General features: G+C 39.9%; 1 protein-coding gene across 2 annotated transcripts in view; it reads left to right on the top strand.

Annotated features, from left to right (window-relative positions):
• The window catches only part of LOC128642995 (ectonucleoside triphosphate diphosphohydrolase 8), a 277654-nt gene that overhangs the window by 218737 nt on the left and 40157 nt on the right, over window positions 1-18760 (top strand). For both annotated transcript variants that reach the window (XM_053695915.1, XM_053695916.1), the window contains 3 exons: window positions 10576-10735; window positions 10829-11062; window positions 17423-17683. In XM_053695915.1, coding sequence (XP_053551890.1) covers window positions 10576-10735; window positions 10829-11062; window positions 17423-17683 — 655 coding nt within the window. The remainder of the gene's footprint in view (window positions 1-10575; window positions 10736-10828; window positions 11063-17422; window positions 17684-18760) is intronic.

Raw genomic sequence — 18760 nt, 5'->3', positions numbered from 1 at the left:
CCACTGTACTAAAGTTCTTAACCCCTAAACCTAACCCTAAGTCTAACCCTAACACCCCTAACTTTAATATAATTAAAATAAATCTAAATAAAAATTACTATCATTAACTAAATAATTCCTATTTAAAACTAAATACTTACCTGTAAAATAAAGCCTAAGCTAGCTACAATATAACTAATAGTTACATTGCAGCTATCTTAGAATTTTTTTTTTATTTCACAGGCAAGTTTCTATTTATTTTAACTAGGTAGACTAGTTAGTAAATAGTTATTAACTATTTACTAGCTACCTTGTTAAAATAAATACAAATTTACCTGTAAAATAAAACCTAACCTGTCTTACACTAACACCTAACATTACACTACAATCAAATCAATTACATGAATTAAATACAATTAACTAAATTACAAAAAAATAAACACTATATTACACAAAATAAAAAAGGAATTATCAAATATTTAAACTAATTACACCTAATCTAATAGCCCTATCAAAATAACCCCCCCCCATAAAAAAAACCTAGCCTAAACTAAACTGCCAATAGCATTGCCCAAAAGAAATAAACTCTTTTACCTGTAAAAAAAAATAGAAACAACCCCCAAACAGTAAAACCCATCACCCACACAACCAAACCCCCAAAATAAAATCCTATCAAAAAACCTAAGCTCGCCATTGCCCTGAAAAGGGCATTTGGATGGGCATTGCCCTTAAAAGGGCATTTAGCTCTTTTCCATTGCCCAAACCCTAAGCTAAAAATAAAACCCACCCAATAAACCCTTAAAAAAACCTAACACTAACCCCCGAAGATCCACTTACAGTTTTTGAAGACCGGACATCCATCCTCATCAAGCCGGGAGAAGTCTTCATCCAAGCGGGCAGAAGTCCTCAACGAAGCCGGGAGAAGTCTTCATCCAAGCAGCAAGAAGTGGTCCTCCAGAGGGGCAGAAGTCTTCATCCAGACGGCATCTTCTATCTTCATCCTTCCAACGCGGAGCGGATCCATCTTCAAGACATCTGACATAGAGCATCCTCTTCTGTCGACGGCTATTAAAGAATGAAGGTTCCTTTAAGGGACGTCATCCAAGATGGCGTCCCTTGAATTTCGATTGGCTGATAGAATTCTATCAGCCAATCGGAATTACAGTTGAAAAAATCCTATTGGCTGATGCAATCAGCCAATAGGATTGAGCTTCAATCCTATTGGCTGATCCAATCAGCCAATAGGATTGAGCTTGCATTCTATTGGCTGATTGGAACAGCCAATAGAATGCCAGCTCAATCCTATTGGCTGATTGGATCAGCCAATAGGATTGAAGCTCAATCCTATTGGCTGATTGCATCAGCCAATAGGATTTTTTCAACTTTAATTCTGATTGGCTGATAGAATTCTATCAGCCAATCGGAATTCAAGGGAAGCCATCTTGGATGACGTCCCTTAAAGGAACCTTCATTCTTCAGTAGCCGTCGACAGAAGAGTATGCTCCGTGCCGGATGTCTTGAAGATGGATCCGCTCCGTGTCGGAAGGATGAAGACTTCTGCCCGCCTGGAGGACCACTTCTTGCCGCTTGGATGAAGACTTCTCCTGGCTTTGTTGAGGACTTCTGCCCGCTTGGATGAAGACTTCTCCCGGCTTGATGAGGATGGATGTCCGGTCTTCAAACTGAAAGTGGATCTTCGTGTGTTAGTGTTAAGTTTTTTTAAGGGTTTATTGGGTGGGTTTTATTTTTAGCTTAGGGTTTGGGCAATGGAAAAGAGCTAAATGCCCTTTTAAGGGCAATGCCCATCCAAATGCACTTTTCAGGGCAATGGGGAGCTTATGTTTTTTAGATAGGATTTTATTTGGGGGGTTTGGTTGTGTGGGTGGTGGGTTTTACTGTTGGGGGTTGTTTGTATTTTTTTTTACAGGTAAAAGAGCTGATTTATTTGGGGCAATGCCCCGCAAAAGGCCCTTTTAAGGGCTATTGGCAGTTTAATTTAGGCTAGGGTTTTTTTTATTTTGGGGGGGCTTTTTATTTTGATAGCGCTATTAGATTAGGTGTAATTAGTTTAAATATTTGATAATTTCTTTTTTATTTTGTGTAATTTAGTGTTTATTTTTTTTTTTTGTAATGTAGTTAATTGTATTTAATTCATGTAATTGATTTAATTGTAGTGTAATGTTAGGTGTTAGTGTAAGACAGGTTAGGTTTTATTTTATAGGTAAATTTGTATTTATTTTAACTAGGTAGTTAGTAAATACTTAATAACTATTTACTAACTATTCTACCTAGTTAAAATAAATACAAACTTACCTGTGAAATAAAAATAAAACCTAAGATAGCTACAATATAACTATTAGTTATATTGTAGCTAGGTTAGGTTTTATTTTATATGTAAGTATTTAGTTTTAAATAGGAATTATTTAGGTATTAATTGTAATTTTTATTTAGATTTATTTTAATTATGTTAAAGTTAGTGGGTGTTAGGATTAGGGTTACGTTAGGGTTAGACTTAGGGTTAGGTTTAGGGCTTAAAAACTTTAGTATAGTGGCGGCGACGTTGGGGGCGGCAGATTAGAGGTTAATAAGTGTAGACTCGGGGTTTATGTTAGGGTGTTAGGTGTAAACATAACGTTTCTTTCCCCATAGGAATCAATGGGGCTGCGTTACGGAGCTTTACGCTCATTTATTGCAGGTTAGGCTTTTTTTAACCGGCTCTCCCCATCGACGTCTATGGGGAAATCGTGCACGAGCACGTAAAAGCAGCTCAAAGCAGCTCTGGTATTTGTGTGCGGTATAGAGCTCAACGCTGCCATATTGCCTGCTAATGCCGGGTTTTTGCAAACCTGTAATAGCAGCGCTATAGGGAGGTGAGCGGTGACAATAACTTGCAAATTATTACCGAGCCGCTCATAACGCAAAACTCTTAATCTGGCCAAAAGTGTTTAATGTCCCTTTAACATTCCTATGATCATATTTAATTTCAGTACAAGTTTCAACATTTGAAAGTTTGATTTGAGCAATTTAACTTTCTATTAACAAAATAAAAATAATTGTATGTATGAATGCACAATCTAGGAGAACAAGCTCTTAGACTCTAGAATCTGAAAAACCCACTCAATACCCATAAAGGACCAGATTACTAGTGGAACTCTATTTAGCACTTTTGCTTGCGCGCTAACTGCACTAGATGTAAACTTTTGGCATGCGTTGGGTAGTGTCGTTATACAATGTTCTTGCGCTAACCCAATGTGCACAAAAAGTTAGAATATTGCATGTGCAATAACCTATTTCCCCATAGAAGTCAATGGAGCAAAAAAAAAGGGGGAAAAAACCCTAACACCATACTTGTGTGCTAACCCGATCGCATATTCTCAAGTGCGCTAACCTGAAATAAAAATATGAATTTCTCCAACATTGGTGTGTCCGGTCCACGGCGTCATCCATTACTTGTGGGAAATATTCTCCCCCACAGGGAAAGGCAAGGAGAGCACACAGCAAGAGCTGTCCATATAGCTCCCCCCCTGGCTCCGCCCCCCAGTCATTCTCCTTGCCGCTCTGAACAAGTAGCATCTCCACGGGGATGGCGAGGAGTTTGTGGTGTTAGTTGTAGTTTTTTATTTCTTCTATCAAGAGTTTGTTATTTTAAAATAGTGCTGGCTTGTACTATTTACTCTACAACAGAAAAGTGATGAAGATTTCTGTTTAAGAGGGCTATGATTTTAGCACAAGTAACTAAAATCCATTGCTGTTACCACGCAGGACTGTTGAAACCAGAGAACTTCAGTTGGGGGTAACAGCTTGCAGACTCATCTGCTTCAGGTATGACTAGTCTCCTTCTAACAACACAGGCTAATGCTAGATGACAGTCATTTTTCCCCTCAGGGAAAACGGTAAGCCATTTTTCTTTCACCTCAGCAAAAAAGATAACAGGCTTCCCCTTTTTGAATTTTATGCTGGTAGACACTGTTAGGGGCCAAATCAATTGGTTTTTATTACAATATCATGTCATTTGAAATGTTTTATAAGCTCATATACACTTGGGGACGTATTTTATTGATCTGGCTTGTTTTAGACACTTAAATCTAGTCAGGAAGGCCCCTTCACTCTAGTGTACTGAGGGAGGAGGCCTCATTTTGGCAGTTGATTTCAGGCAGTGCATGTAGTCTCATGTGAGAGGGTCCTGTGGCTCAGAAAGTGACTCCAGAAGGCTTTTTTCTGTGGATGGTTGACCCCTAAGGAAGGTAAAAGCTACAGCAATGGTGGTGTATAAAAATGGTTAAATCCAACAATTAGCTCCGGTTTGCTTGTTTTAAGAGCTAGAGTCTCCATATTTGCTGTGCAATACTTTATAAGCATTAAGACACTGGGGTCTTAAGGATATTGCCTTCATAGTTTTTTGAACATTCAGAAATAAAGTGTGTCATTTTATTATTTAAAGAGACAGTAACGTTTTTGTTTAAAATCGTTTTTATTGCATTGTTTGCCTGCCTAAATCTATTTAACATGTCTGTGCCATCAGATAACCTATGTTCTGTGTGTGTAGAGACAAATGTGGTTCCCCCTTCGAGTGTTTGTGATAATTGTGCCATAGCGTCCAAACAAAATAAGGACAGCTCTGTTACATTTCATAATGTTGCCCAAGATGATTTATCTAATGAAGGTAGTGGGGATAGTTCTACATCCTCTCCTCTGTGTCTACACCAGCTTTGCCCGCGCAGGCGACACCTAGCGCGCCAGTGCTTATTTCTATGCAACAATTAACAGCAGTAGTGGATAATTCTATAGCAAATCTTTTATCCAAACTGCCAGCATTTCAGAGAAAGCGTGATTGTTCAGTTAAATACAGATAAAAAGGATGAACAATCAGACGCTGACGATGCCTTATCTATTTTACCCTCACATCAATCAGAATTGGGAATTGTGAGGGAAGGGCTGTCTGAGGGTGAAATTTCAGACTCAGGAAAAATTTCTCAACAGGCAGAACCTGATATAGTAGCATTTAAGTTTAAGCTAGAACATCTCCGCGCTTTGCTTAAGGAGGTATTAGCTACTCTGGATGACTGTGATTCTATGGTAGTACCAGAGAAGTTGTGCAAATTGGACAAATTTTTAGAGGTCCCAGTGCACGACAACGCTTTTCCAATACCCAAGAGGGTAGCAAGCATAGTGGATAAGGAGTGGGAGAAGCCAGGTGTACCCTTTGCCCCACCTCCTATATTTAAGAAAATGTTTCCCATAGTAGACCCTAGAAGGGACGCATGGCAGACGGTCCCGAAGGTTGAGGGAGCTGTTTCAACACTAGCGAAGCGCACAACTATTCCTATAGAGGACAGCTGCGCTTTCAAAGATCCTATATATAAAAAATTGGAAGGATTGCTTAAAAAGATTTTTGTTCAGCAAGGGTTCATCCTTCAACCAGCTACGTGTGTTATTACTGTCACTTCAGCTGCGTCCTTTTGGTTCGAGGAACTAGAAAGGTTGCTCCAGAAAGAGACTTCCTATGAAGAAGTCATGGACAGAATTCACGCATTAAAGTTAGCTAATTCCTTTATATTGGATGCCGCTTTTCAAATAACGAAATTGGCGGCGAAAAACTCAGGTTTTGCTATAGTAGCGCGGAGGGCGCTTTGGCTAAAATCCTGGTCGGCAGATGTGTCGTCCAAGACTAAGTTACTTAATATTCCTTTCAAGGGTAAGACCCTTTTTGGGCCGGAATTGAAGGAAATTATTTCAGACATCACTGGGGGTAAGGGCCATGCCCTCCCACAGGATAGGCCTTTTAAGGCTAAGAACAAGTCTAATTTTCGTTCCTTTCGCAATTTCAGGAACGGACCGGCTAATAACTCCACTGCCGCTAGACAAGAAGGTAACGCGGCCCAGCCCAAACCCGCTTGGAAGCCCATGCAAGGCTGGAACAAGGGTAAACAGACTAAGAAACCTGCTGCTGCTACCAAGACAGCATGAAGGGGTAGCCCCCGATCCGAGACCGGATCTGGTAGGGGGCAGACTATCTCTCTTCGCTCAGGCTTGGGCAAGAGATGTTCCGGATCCCTAGGCACTAGAGATAGTCTCCAAGGGATACCTACTAGAGTTCAAGGGACTTCCTCCAAAGGGAAGATTCCACCTGTCTCGCTTATCTTCAGACCAGATAAAGAAACAGGCATTCTTACATTGAAAGATGGGAGTGATAAACCCAGTCCCCTCCGGGGAACAAGGTCTAGGTTTTTACTCAAACCTGTTTGTGGTTCCCAAAAAAGAGGGAACTTTCAGTCCAATTCTGGATTTAAAGATATTAAACAAGTTCCTCAGAGTTCCATCCTTCAAAATGGAAACCATTCGGACAATCTTGCCGACAATCCAGCAGGGTCAGTATTTGACTACCGTGGATCTAAAGGATGCATATCTGCATATCCCAATCCACAAAACTCATCATCAGTTCCTGAGGTTCGCTTTTCTGGACAAACATTACCAGTTCGTGGTTCTTCCATTCGGTTTAGCCACCGCTCCCAGAATTTTCACAAAGGTGCTAGGGTCCCTTCTAGCGGTCCTAAGGCCGAGGGGCATCGCTGTAGCACCTTATCTAGACAACATCCTAATCCAAGCGTCGTCTCTTTCCAAAGCAAGGGCCCACACGGACATTGTGTTGGCTTTTCTCAGATCTCACGGGTGGAAGGTGAACATAGAAAAGAGTTCACTGTCACCGTCCACAAGGGTTCCTTTTCTGGGAACAATATTAGATTCTGTGGAAATGAAGATCTTCCTGACAGAAGTCAGAAAGTTAAAGCTTCTAAACGCTTGTCGAGTTCTTCATTCTATTCCTCAACCCTCCATAGCTCAGTGCATGGAAGTAATAGGACTAATGGTTGCAGCAATGGACGTGGTTCCTTTTGCTCGAATTCATCTAAGACCATTACAACTGTGCATGCTCAATCAGTGGAATGGGGACTATACAGACTTGTCTCCCCAAATTCAAGTAGACCAGGTAACCAGGGACTCACTTCTCTGGTGGTTGACCCAGGATCACCTGTCTCAGGGAATGAGTTTCCGCAGACCAGAGTGGGTCATTGTCACAACCGACGCCAGTCTCTTAGGCTGGGGCGTGGTCTGGGGCTCCCTGAAAGTTTAGGGTCTATGGTCTTGGGAAGAGTCGCTTCTCCCGATAAACATTTTGGAACTAAGAGCAATATTAAATGCGCTCCTGGCTTGGCCTCAGCTAGCGGAAGCCAGGTTCATAAGATTTCAGTCGGACAACATAACGACTGTTGCGTACATCAATCATCAGGGGGGAACAAAGAGTTCCCTAGCGATGAAGGAAGTAACCAAGATCATCCAATGGGCAGAGAATCACTCCTGCCATCTATCTGCTATTCACATCCCAGGAGTAGACAACTGGGAGGCGGACTATTTGAGTCGTCAGACTTTCCATCCGTGGGAGTGGGAACTCCACCCGGAGGTCTTTGCTCAGTTAACCCAATTATGGGGCATTCCAGACATGGATCTAATGGCGTCCCGTCAGAACTTCAAGATTCATCGTTCCGGGTCCAGATCCAGGGATCCCAAGGCGATTCTAGTGGATGCATTAGTGGCACCTTGGTCGTTCAATCTAGCGTATGTGTTTCCACCGTTTCCTCTCCTTCCCAGGCTCATAGCCAGGATCAAACAGGAGAAGGCCTCGGTGATTCTGATAGCTCCTGCGTGGCCACGCAGGACTTGGTATGCAGACCTGGTGAATATGTCATCGGCTCCACCATGGAAGCTACCTTTGAAACAGGATCTTCTAGTACAAGGTCCATTCGAACATCCAAATCTAGTTTCTCTGCAGCTGACTGCTTGGAAATTGAACGCTTGATTTTCTCCAAGCGTGGGTTTTCAAATTCTGTGATAGATACTCTGGTCCAAGCCAGAAAACCTGTGACTAGAAAGATTTACCATAAAATATGGAAAAAATATATCTGTTGGTGTGAATCCAAGGGATTCTCCTGGAGTAAGATTAAAATTCCAAAGATTCTCTCCTTTCTCCAAGAAGGTTTGGATAAAGGGTTGTCAGCTAGTTCTCTAAAAGGACAGATTTCTGCTTTATCTGTCTTGTTACACAAGCGATTGGCAGCTGTGCCAGATGTACAAGCTTTTGTACAGGCTTTGGTCAGAATCAAGCCTGTTTACAGACCCATGACTCCTCCTTGGAGTCTAAATTTAGTTCTTTCAGTTCTTCAAGGGGTTCCGTTTGAACCTTTACATTCCATAGATATTAAGTTGTTATCTTGGAAAGTTCTGTTTTTGGTTGCTATTTCTTCTGCTAGAAGAGTTTCTGAATTATCTGCTTTGCAGTGTAATCCACCCTATCTGGTTTTCCATTCAGATAAGGTTGTTTTGCGTACTAAGCCTGGTTTTCTTCCAAAAATTGTTTCCAACAAGAATATTAACCAGGAAATATTTGTTCCTTCTCTGTGTCCGAATCCAGTTTCAAAGAAGGAACGTTTATTACACAATTTAGATGTTGTTCGTGCTTTAAAGTTCTATTTAAAAGCAACAAAAGATTTTAGACAAACCTCATCTTTGTTTGTCGTTTACTCTGGTAAGAGGAGAGGTCACAAAGCTACTGCTACCTCTCTCTCTTTCTGGCTGAAAAGCATTATCCGATTGGCTTATGAGACTGCCGGACGGCATCCTCCTGACCGAATCACAGCTCACTCTACAAGGGCTGTGGCTTCCACATGGGCCTACAAGAACGAGGCTTCTGTTGATCAAATATGTAAGGCAGCGACTTGGTCTTCTCTGCACACTTTTGCCAAATTCTACAAATTTGATACTTATGCTTCTTCGGAGGCTATTTTTGGGAAAACGGTTTTGCAAGCCGTGGTGCCTTCCATTTAGGTATCCTGATTTGCTCCCTCCCTTCATCCGTGTCCTAAAGCTTTGGTATTGGTTCCCACAAGTAATGGATGACGCCGTGGACCGGACACACCAATGTTGGAGAAAACAGAATTTATGCTTACCTGATAAATTACTTTCTCCAACGGTGTGTCCGGTCCACGGCCCGCCCTGGTTTTCCTAATCAGGTTGATTTTTTTTTTTCTTTATACACTACAGTCACCACGGCACCCTATAGTTTCTCCTTTTTCTCCTAACCGTCGGTCGAATGACTGGGGGGCGGAGCCAGAGGGGGAGCTATATGGACAGCTCTTGCTGTGTGCTCTCCTTGCCTTTCCCTGTGGGGGAGAATATTTCCCACAAGTTATGGATGACGCCGTGGACCGGACACACCGTTGGAGAAAGTAATTTATCAGGTAAGCATAAATTCTGTTATTTCACATTTCAATGTTCTTCACATAGAAGAAAATGTTCTATTTATTCATCAATACATATTTCTACATTCTGATACAAAATATATATATATACCTATATATATATAGATGATTATATATACTGTAGGTATAGACATGTACAGATGTATATAGGAATATCTATTCTTTACTTTTTAGTTTTGAGAAACAGTTAACCAGAGACCCTTGGAAATTCACTGGGTATTTCACTTACGTAAATCGTGATTGCACTCACACGTTCACATTTAGTTTCAGCTTGTAATACAAGTGCAATTTAACTTGCGTGCAAACTAACGCAAAAACACGAAATTGCTCACGCTCAAACGATAGCGCATCACTCATAATCTGGCCCAAAGTGGGGAGTGCTCAATGCCTAACACATAGGGGTATATTTATGAAGCAGCGGATGCTGCTTATTCCTCGCGAGCCTTCAGGCTTGCCCGAAATGTAATTTAAGAAGCAGAAATCTTAAGACCGCTGCTTCTTAACTCGTCCGCCACCTTTGAGGTGGCGAATAGCAATCATCCTAATCGGATACGATCGGGATGATTGACACCCCCTGCTAGTGGCCACAAATATGCAGGGGGCGGCATTGCACAAGCATTTCACTAGAAATGCTTGTCCAATGATAAATGCAGACAGCGCATGCTGTCATCATTTAGTGATATCGGGGCGGACATGTTAGCCACAGCGAATCATGTCCATCCGAAAGTTCATAAATCGGCCCCATAGCATAAATATAGTAAGAAAAGATCAAAAGAAGCACTTTCAGAGCACTCACTTATTTAATCTCTATCACTCAGATAAGGGCAATGGCCCAAACTAAAACTTAACCTTTATTGATAAATATAAAGATAACAATAAAGAGTCTATGGGGTAGATTTATTAATCAGCAGATGCTGCAATCTACCTGGTAGTTTCAGGTTTCCCTGAAACAGAAATTAAGAAGCAGCTGTCTTAAGATCGGGATGATTGACACCCCCTGCTAGCGGCCGATTGGCCACAAATGTGCAGGGGGCAGTATTGCACAAGCATTTCACACTAAATGCTTGTGCAATGATAAATGCCAACAGTGTCGGCATTTATCAATGTTGGGCGGACATGATCCTCTACAGCAGATCATGTCCACCCAACACATGATAAATTGGCCCCAAAGACTTAGCAGGATGAGCAGGGTATGGGGCTATTTCTATAGGAGGGACATTTATATCAAGTCTAGGTTTATTTTTGGTGTTGTTCTAAATTTATCTCCTTCTTTATGTGTTTTTAGTGTCCAGAATGCAACAACAAGTCAACGAATCTTTGAAGAAATCACAAAGACCCTAAGCAAATACCCAGTGAATTTCCAAGGGGCCCGAATATTAACAGGAAATGAAGAAGGTTCTTTGGGGTGGATTACTGTCAATTATCTTTTGGGAACTTTTATTACGGTCAGTATGTACCCCTCATGGCCTTATATTTCCTGTATTTTGTTTTTATAATAATCATTAACCATGTTGATTTGTATCTCTCCTTGTGTGTAGCTGAATTCTTTAGTGGGTGGCGTGACCCACCCAGAACAGACTAACATGGTTGGAGCCATGGATCTCGGTGGTGCTTCCACCCAAATGACTTTCCATCCTTCCGTCAAAATTGAGAACAAGGACACAGAAATGTCTTTTAGGCTCTATGGATATAATTATACCATCTACACACACAGCTATCTCTGCTATGGACAAGACCAGGCGCTGAAGAAACTTCTGGCAGAATTCATACAGGTGAGGTCTACCAATTTATGAAGTATTAACACTCACACCTTCTAAAAGTACCAAAACAAGACACATCTTGTGTGTAGGGTAAGCGAATATTTCAGCACATACGTTTACAAAAATGCCATCAATACATTATGAATGTTTGCAGGAAAAGTTTTTTACTTTTCCCAAATGATGCAAATATATTAACTTTACATGTTGGATCTCATGGACTTCAGTTTATGTCTGTGAGAATCTGTGAGAAGGGGTAATGATGCTATTATCAACAGTTAAAAAAGATGGGGAGGTTTCAGAAAAAGGGGGGGGGGGGCTCATTTTTGGAGAAATAGAATTTTTGTATTGTTTTAAAAGATAGATAATCCCTTTATTACTTATTGCCCAGTTTTGCATAACCAACACTGTTATATTAAAGGGACATACAACAGGTTGAGATCTGTGCATATCATAAAAGGGCTAACTAATTAAAAATAATTTGCATAAAATTTGCTGGCAAGTATTTTAAAACAATTTTCAAAAATAAGCAAAATGAATTACATAGCTTAGCTGCCTGGAGAAGCCAACTCCACCCCCCTTATCAGTGTTTAGACACAGGCATTGTATTTCAACTGAGTTCACAGCTTCTAGGTATGCTCCAGCAGATAATCCCTATGCATTTTTGCATTCTACCAAAACAACAATAGATATAGATACAGCTATAGTAGGAAATGTGTGGGGGGAGTTAGAACTTTACAATTCAGAAATTAAAAAGAAAGAGTATAGAGGCAGAGGCACTGCAGTATAAATTTGCAGGTAAAGTAATTCAAGTACATATTATTATTTTTTGTCTCTATCCCAACCTTATTTATGTCCCTTTAATACACTTTTTACCTCTGTGATTACCTTGTATCTAAGCATCTTCTGGCAGCCCCCTGATCACATGACTGTGACTATTTATTATCTATTGACTTGCATTTAGTACTGTGTTTTGCTAACTCTTAAATAACTCCCCGGGCGTGAACACATTGTTATCTATATGGCCCACATGAACTAACAGTCTCCTGTTGTGAAAAACAAAAACAAAAGCGTGTGATTAAGAAGCTGTCAATAGAGCCTTTAAAACAGGCAGAAATTTAGAGGTTTAAATGTTATAAAGTATATTAATATAACAATGTTGGTTGTGTAAAGCTGGGGAATGGGGAGTATCGGCGTTATCTATCTTTTTAAACACTAACAATTTTTGTGTAGACTGTCCCTTTAAGGTAGTGAGAGGACATCTAAGATGAAATATAAGAGACAGTAAATGACAAGAGGTGATAGGTCTGGTGCAGAGAGGTAGATTTGGGTGTCATCAGCATACAAATGATATTGAAACCCGTGGGACATTATTAAGGAACCTAATGATGACGTATAGATTGAGAAGAAGGGGGGCAAGGAGAGAGTCTTCTGGTACCCCAACAGAAAGTGATAAAGGGGCAGAGGATGCACCAGAGAAGGCTACAGGTACGGTTAGACAGGTAGGAGGAGAACCACGAAAGGGCTGCGTTGCAATTGCTGAAGGATTGGAGAGTTTGTAACTGGCCAGTACCATTTGCTGTGGCCCAATGGAAAATATCCTGCTGTCCAGGTAGGCCAATCCAGCCTTATGTGTGACAGGTTTAGCGTAAAGTGTAAGGGTTAAGAAAAAAGTTTCACCAAGCACAACATAAATAAAGTATTACACTCATTTATACACTTTTATATATATATATATATATATATATATATATATACACTTTTTTTTAAAGGTATTTGACTGGGAAGGGTTATGATGTATGTATATATATATATATATATATATTTATATATATACAGTATATATATATATATATATATATATATATATATACTGTATATATAGATGGATGGATAGATAGATAAATATTTAGCGTGCATCAGGTTTTGCTCACATGCTAACTTTTTAGTTTCAACTTGTAATACGTAAGCGCCCTAACCCAATCGCATTAAAATTTTACTTTGAGCGCAGTTAGCTCACAAGCAAAAAATCCCCATAGCGTGCCTCTTGTAATCTGGCGCTACGTATGGAAGTAACAGCCCTACATTCTGTTGGTAACTGGTAAAATGGCGATTAAATGCCTGTCATATGTGTGTTATATACAGTATAGGGCTTAGGGGCGCGATCCGATATAGATCGCAGTTTGCGGCGCAAGAGAGGGAACCCACGTCGCCCGCAGTTTCAGCTCGCAACTCGAGCCATCCAATATGCGGCGCCGTCACTTGCTAAAGTGGCGCAAGTCTCACAAACCAGCGATGTCCAGAAATCTGCGTAAGTACAGATTTTTGGAGTCGCCAGTGACTTGCGCCACGTTAGAAACTGCCGGCGCCTATAAAACCTGACTAAAGTCTAAATGACCCGCACTGTCTAACACGCCTCCTAAACATAGCCCGACACGTCTAACACGCCTCCCTAACATAGCCCGACACGTCTAACCCTCTATCCGCTATCCCCCCTCACTATCCTAACAATAAAAAAGCTATTAACCCCTAAACCGCCGCTCCCGTACCCCACCGCAACCTAATAAAGTTATTAACCCCTAAACCGTCGCTCCTGTACCCCGCCGCCAGCTATATTATATCTATAACCCCCTAAAGTGAGCCCCTAACACCGCCACCATCTATCTTAAAATTATTAACCCCTAATGTAAGCCCCTAACACCGCCGCCATCTCTATTAAAATGATTAACCCCTAATTTAATCTACCTACCCCGCCGCCAGCTATATTATCTATATTAACCCTAAGTATATTATAGTTAATATAGGTATTACATTATATATATTAACTATATTAACCATAATTATATTAGGGTTAATATAGTTAATATAGTTACTATAGTATTTATATTAACTATATTAACTCTATCTAACCCTAACACCCCTAACTAAATTTATATTAAATTAATCTAATTCATTTATAAACTAAAATATTCCTATTTAAATCTAAATACTTACCTATAAAATAAACCCTAAGATAGATACAATATAATTAATAATTACATTGTAGCTATGTTAGGGTTAATATTTATTTTACAGGTAAATTGTTAATTATTTTAACTAGGTATAATAGCTATTAAATAGTTATTAACTATTTAATATCTACCTAGTTAAAATAATTACCCAATTACCTGTAAAATAAATCCTAACCTAAGTTACAAATACACCTACACTATCAATAAATTAAATAAACTACAAACATCTATCTAAAAATACAATTAAATTAACTAAACTAAATTACAAAAAAAAACCACTAAATTACAAAAAATAAAAAAAAGATTACAAGATTTTTAAGCTAATTACACCTATTCTAAGCCCCCTAAGAAAATAATAAACCCCCAAAATAAAAAAAATTCCCTGCCCTATTCTAAATTTAAAAAAGTTCAAAAGATGGATGCTCCGCGGCGGCGGAGCGAAGAAAGAAGATTGAAGATGCCGCCGGAAGAATGAAGACTTTGCTGCCGCTTGGAGGAAGACGTCGCCGGAGGAAGAATTCTTCTTTGCCGCTTGGAGGAAGACATCGCCGGAGGAAGAATTCTTCTTTGCCGCTTGGAGGAAGACATCGCCCGGATCGGATCAGGAGTTCGGCCCGGTGTGGTGAAGACAAGGTAGGGAGATCTTCAGGGGGGTAGTGTTAGGCTTTTTTAAGGGGGGTTTGGGTGGTTTTAGAATAGGGGTATGTGGGTGGTGGGTTGTAATGGGGGGGGTATTGTATTTGTATGCAAAAGAGCTGAATTCTTTGGGGCATGCCCCCACAAAAGGCCCTTTTAAGGGCTGGTAAGGTAAAGAGCTTTGAACTTTTTTAAATTTAGAGTAGGGCAGGGAATTTTTTTTATTTTGGGGGTTTATTATTTTCTTAGGGGGCTTAGAATAGGTGTAATTAGCTTAAAAATCTTGTAATCTTTTTTTTATTTTTTGTAATTTAGTGTTTGTTTTTTTTTGTAATTTAGTTTAGTTAATTTAATTGTATTTTTAGATAGATGTTTGTAGTTTATTTAATTTATTGATAGTGTAGGTGTATTTGTAACTTAGGTTAGGATTTATTTTACAGGTAATTGGGTAATTATTTTAACTAGGTAGATATTAAATAGTTAATAACTATTTAATAGCTATTATACCTAGTTAAAATAATTAACAATTTACCTGTAAAATAAATATTAACCCTAACATAGCTACAATGTAATTATTAATTATATTGTAGCTATCTTAGGGTTTATTTTATAGGTAAGTATTTAGATTTAAATAGGAATATTTTAGTTTATAAATGAATTAGATTAATTTAATATAAATTTAGTTAGGGGTGTTAGGGTTAGATAGAGTTAATATAGTTAATATAAATACTATAGTAACTATATTAACTATATTAACCCTAATATAATTAGGGTTAATATAGTTAATATATATAATGTAATACCTATATTAACTATAATATACTTAGGGTTAATATAGATAATATAGCTGGCGGCGGGGTAGGTAGATTAAATTAGGGGTTAATCATTTTAATAGAGATGGCGGCGGTGTAAGGGGCTTACATTAGGGGTTAATAATATTAATATAGCTGGCGGCGGTATAGGGGGATTAGATTAGGGGTTAATAATTTTTATATAGGTGGCGGCGGTGTAAGGGGTCAGATTAGGGGATAGATAAGGTAGATGGTGGCGGTTTTAGGGGCTCACAGTAGGGGGTTAGTTTATGTAGATGGCGGCGGGGTCCGGGAGCGGCGGTTTAGGGGTTAATAACTTTATTAGGGATTTCGGGGGGGGGGGGGTCGCGGTTGACAGGTAGATAGACATTGCGCATGCGTTAGGTGTTAGGTTTATTTTAGCAGATCGCGGTTGACAGGGAGATAGACTGCGCATGCGTTAGGTGTTAGGTTTATTTTAGAAGATCTCGGTTGACAAGGAGATAGACATTGCGCATGCGTTAGGTGTTAGGTTTATTTTAGCAGCCAGTTTAGGGAGTTACGGGGCTCCAATAGTCAGCGTAAGGCTTCTTACGGCTGCTTTTTGTGGCGAGGTGAAAATGGAGTAAGTTTTCTCCATTTTCGCCACGTAAGTCCTTACGCTGCATATTGGATACCAAACTGCGCTGGTTTGGTATACCTGCCTATAGCCCAAAAAACTACGGGCGACGGCAGAAATATACGCGCGTAACTTCTAGGTTACGCCGTATATGTGATACCAAACCAGCGTAAATATTGGCGTTGCCGGCTTTTGCGGGCGACGATTTTTATCGGATCGACCCCTAGATCACATTATACCACTGCAGTGTTTGTATTAGTCAGTCAGGGGATTAAATCACTGCATTTTATGGGTTTATGTATGAAAGAGGATTAAATTTTTTGCTAAAGTATTTATTTATTACTAGCTAGAAAGTAATAACATAAATTAAGCAAATATAATATAAAATTGTCAGGGTGAAAACGTCAACCAATTTTTGTGTACATAGGAAGCAAAAAATAATAAAATAAAGGATCAAAAATTAATTTATATGGAACAAAACAAATAAAAAATATTTGTGATTCAGACAGAACATACAATTTTAAAAAAGGTTTCCAATTTACTTCTATTATCAAATTTCCTTAATTCACATGGTATTCTGTGTTGAAGAGATACCTAGGTAGGCATCTGGAACACTATATGGCAGGAAATAGCTCTGCCCGCTAGTGCTCTTGCAAATGGATAAAATTCTTAGAAAACTGCTGCCATATAATCTTTTCTGCCCATAAATTATTGCATTTTATTTGTATGTATATACTGTATATAAGGGGGTCTATTTATGAAGCAGCAGATGCTGCTTCCCAACCTCTTCGCTTCAGTTACGACTGAAGCGGAAGTTAAGAAGCAGCGGTCCTAAGACACTGAGGTGGCGGACAGCAATCAGCCCGATCGAATACGATCGGGTTGATTGACACCCCCCCGGCTAGCGGCTGATTGGTAGCGAATCTGCAGGGGGTGGTATTGCACCAGCAGTTCACTAGAACTGCTGGTGTAATGATAAATGCCGACAGCGTATGCTGTCGGCATTTATAGTTGTGCGGCGGACATGATTCGCTATAGCTGATCATGTGTGTCCGCATCTACATAAATAGAGCCCAAAATCTGCTTTCTTGTTATCTAAAATTAAAACAGTTTCAGCCTTTATTGTACATTTATGCATATTTTTGATAATCAACTTACAAAAGAAAAAAATATATGTCTGGGATCTTTATGCTGAAGATTTTAAACATATTTTTTATATGAAGAAACAAGTTCTATATTCACATTTACAAATACTTTTATGTATATAGGCTTTGATGTGCAACAATGTGCTAAATATTTTTTTTTCTTTTATATCTAGAATTCTACAACTAATATAGTCAGCCACCCTTGCTATCCAAAGGGATATAAAGAAAATTTTACTTTGACCTCTGTATACAATAGTCCATGTTTGACCACATCTCCTGGAAACTTGCAAGTAAACGTCACTGTAGAAGGACAAGGAAACCCCGGAGCTTGCCGCCAGTCATTCTTCAGAATCTTTAACTTCTCACAATGTAATAATAATGCAAACTGCTCCTTTAATGGGGTCTACCAGCCACCTCTGCAAGGAAAGTTCTATGTAAGTCTGTTCTTTATCTTGAGACATCAGTTGTGCATTTTTGGGGGGGGTTGGATTAAGCGGGAAAGATAAAGCAGAGCTCCCAACTGTCACACGTTTTATGGGATTGTCAAAGGTTGGGAATTCTGTCACACCTTTCACTTTGCCTACTCTTTCAATGTTACAAAGGGACGCTGAGCTCCACCTCCAACCTGCCAAGACACAACCATATACCACGTTCCCTCAGACTCTCCTGGTTTTGTCTTGCCATCTACTGATCCTAGTTCTTCTGTTTAGAATGTTGGGAGGTATGTGCCGGGGATTCAGGCATTCTGTGAGACATAAGAGAGGATTCTTTTATGGGTCATTCTTTACAGCTCCAGGGGAATGAAAAAATGGAAAGTCAGTGAGGGGGCTATGTGGCTCCTGAGCAGCCAACTTCACACAATTGTAGGATATATTTTAAAGGAACACTAAAGTCATAATTAAACTTTTATGATTCAGGCAGAGGGGCCCATTTATCAAGCTCCGAACGGAGCTTGTGGGCCTGTGTTTCTGGTGAATCTTCAGACTCGCCAGAAACAGCAGTTATGAAGCAGCAGTCTTAAAACTGCTGCTCCATAACCCTGTCCTGCTGCTCTGAGCAGGCGGATAGGAATCGCCGGAAATCAACCTGATCGAGTGTGATCGGGTTGACTGACACCCCCCTGCTGGCGGCCCATTGGCCGCGAGTCTGCAGGGGGCAGCGTTGTACCAGCGTTGTACCAGCAGCTCTCAGCGATGTCTTGTGGACCTGATCCGCACTGTCGGATCAGGTCCGCAAGACATTTGATAAATAGGCCCCAGAGTGTGCAAATTTAAGAGAATTTCCTATTTACTTCCATTATTAAATTTAGCAGGTTTTTTATATGCACACTTTCTGAGACACCAGCTACATCTGAGCATGTGAAAGAACTCACAGTGTTTAAGTATACTAATCTGTTATTGGCTGATACAGAGGGCCGGCAAATTGTGTGTGTGTGGGGGGGGGGTTAAATTTAGAGTGTTATTGCATTATCTTTTTTATTATGCAAATATTAATTATGCAATTTTACTGTA

Source organism: Bombina bombina, chromosome 12 (assembly GCF_027579735.1).
Source record: "Bombina bombina isolate aBomBom1 chromosome 12, aBomBom1.pri, whole genome shotgun sequence".
In the NCBI taxonomy this organism is placed as follows: Eukaryota; Metazoa; Chordata; class Amphibia; order Anura; family Bombinatoridae; genus Bombina; species Bombina bombina.
The sequence above is the reverse complement of the archived record's forward strand: the minus strand, read 5'-3'. Positions and strand labels throughout refer to the sequence as shown.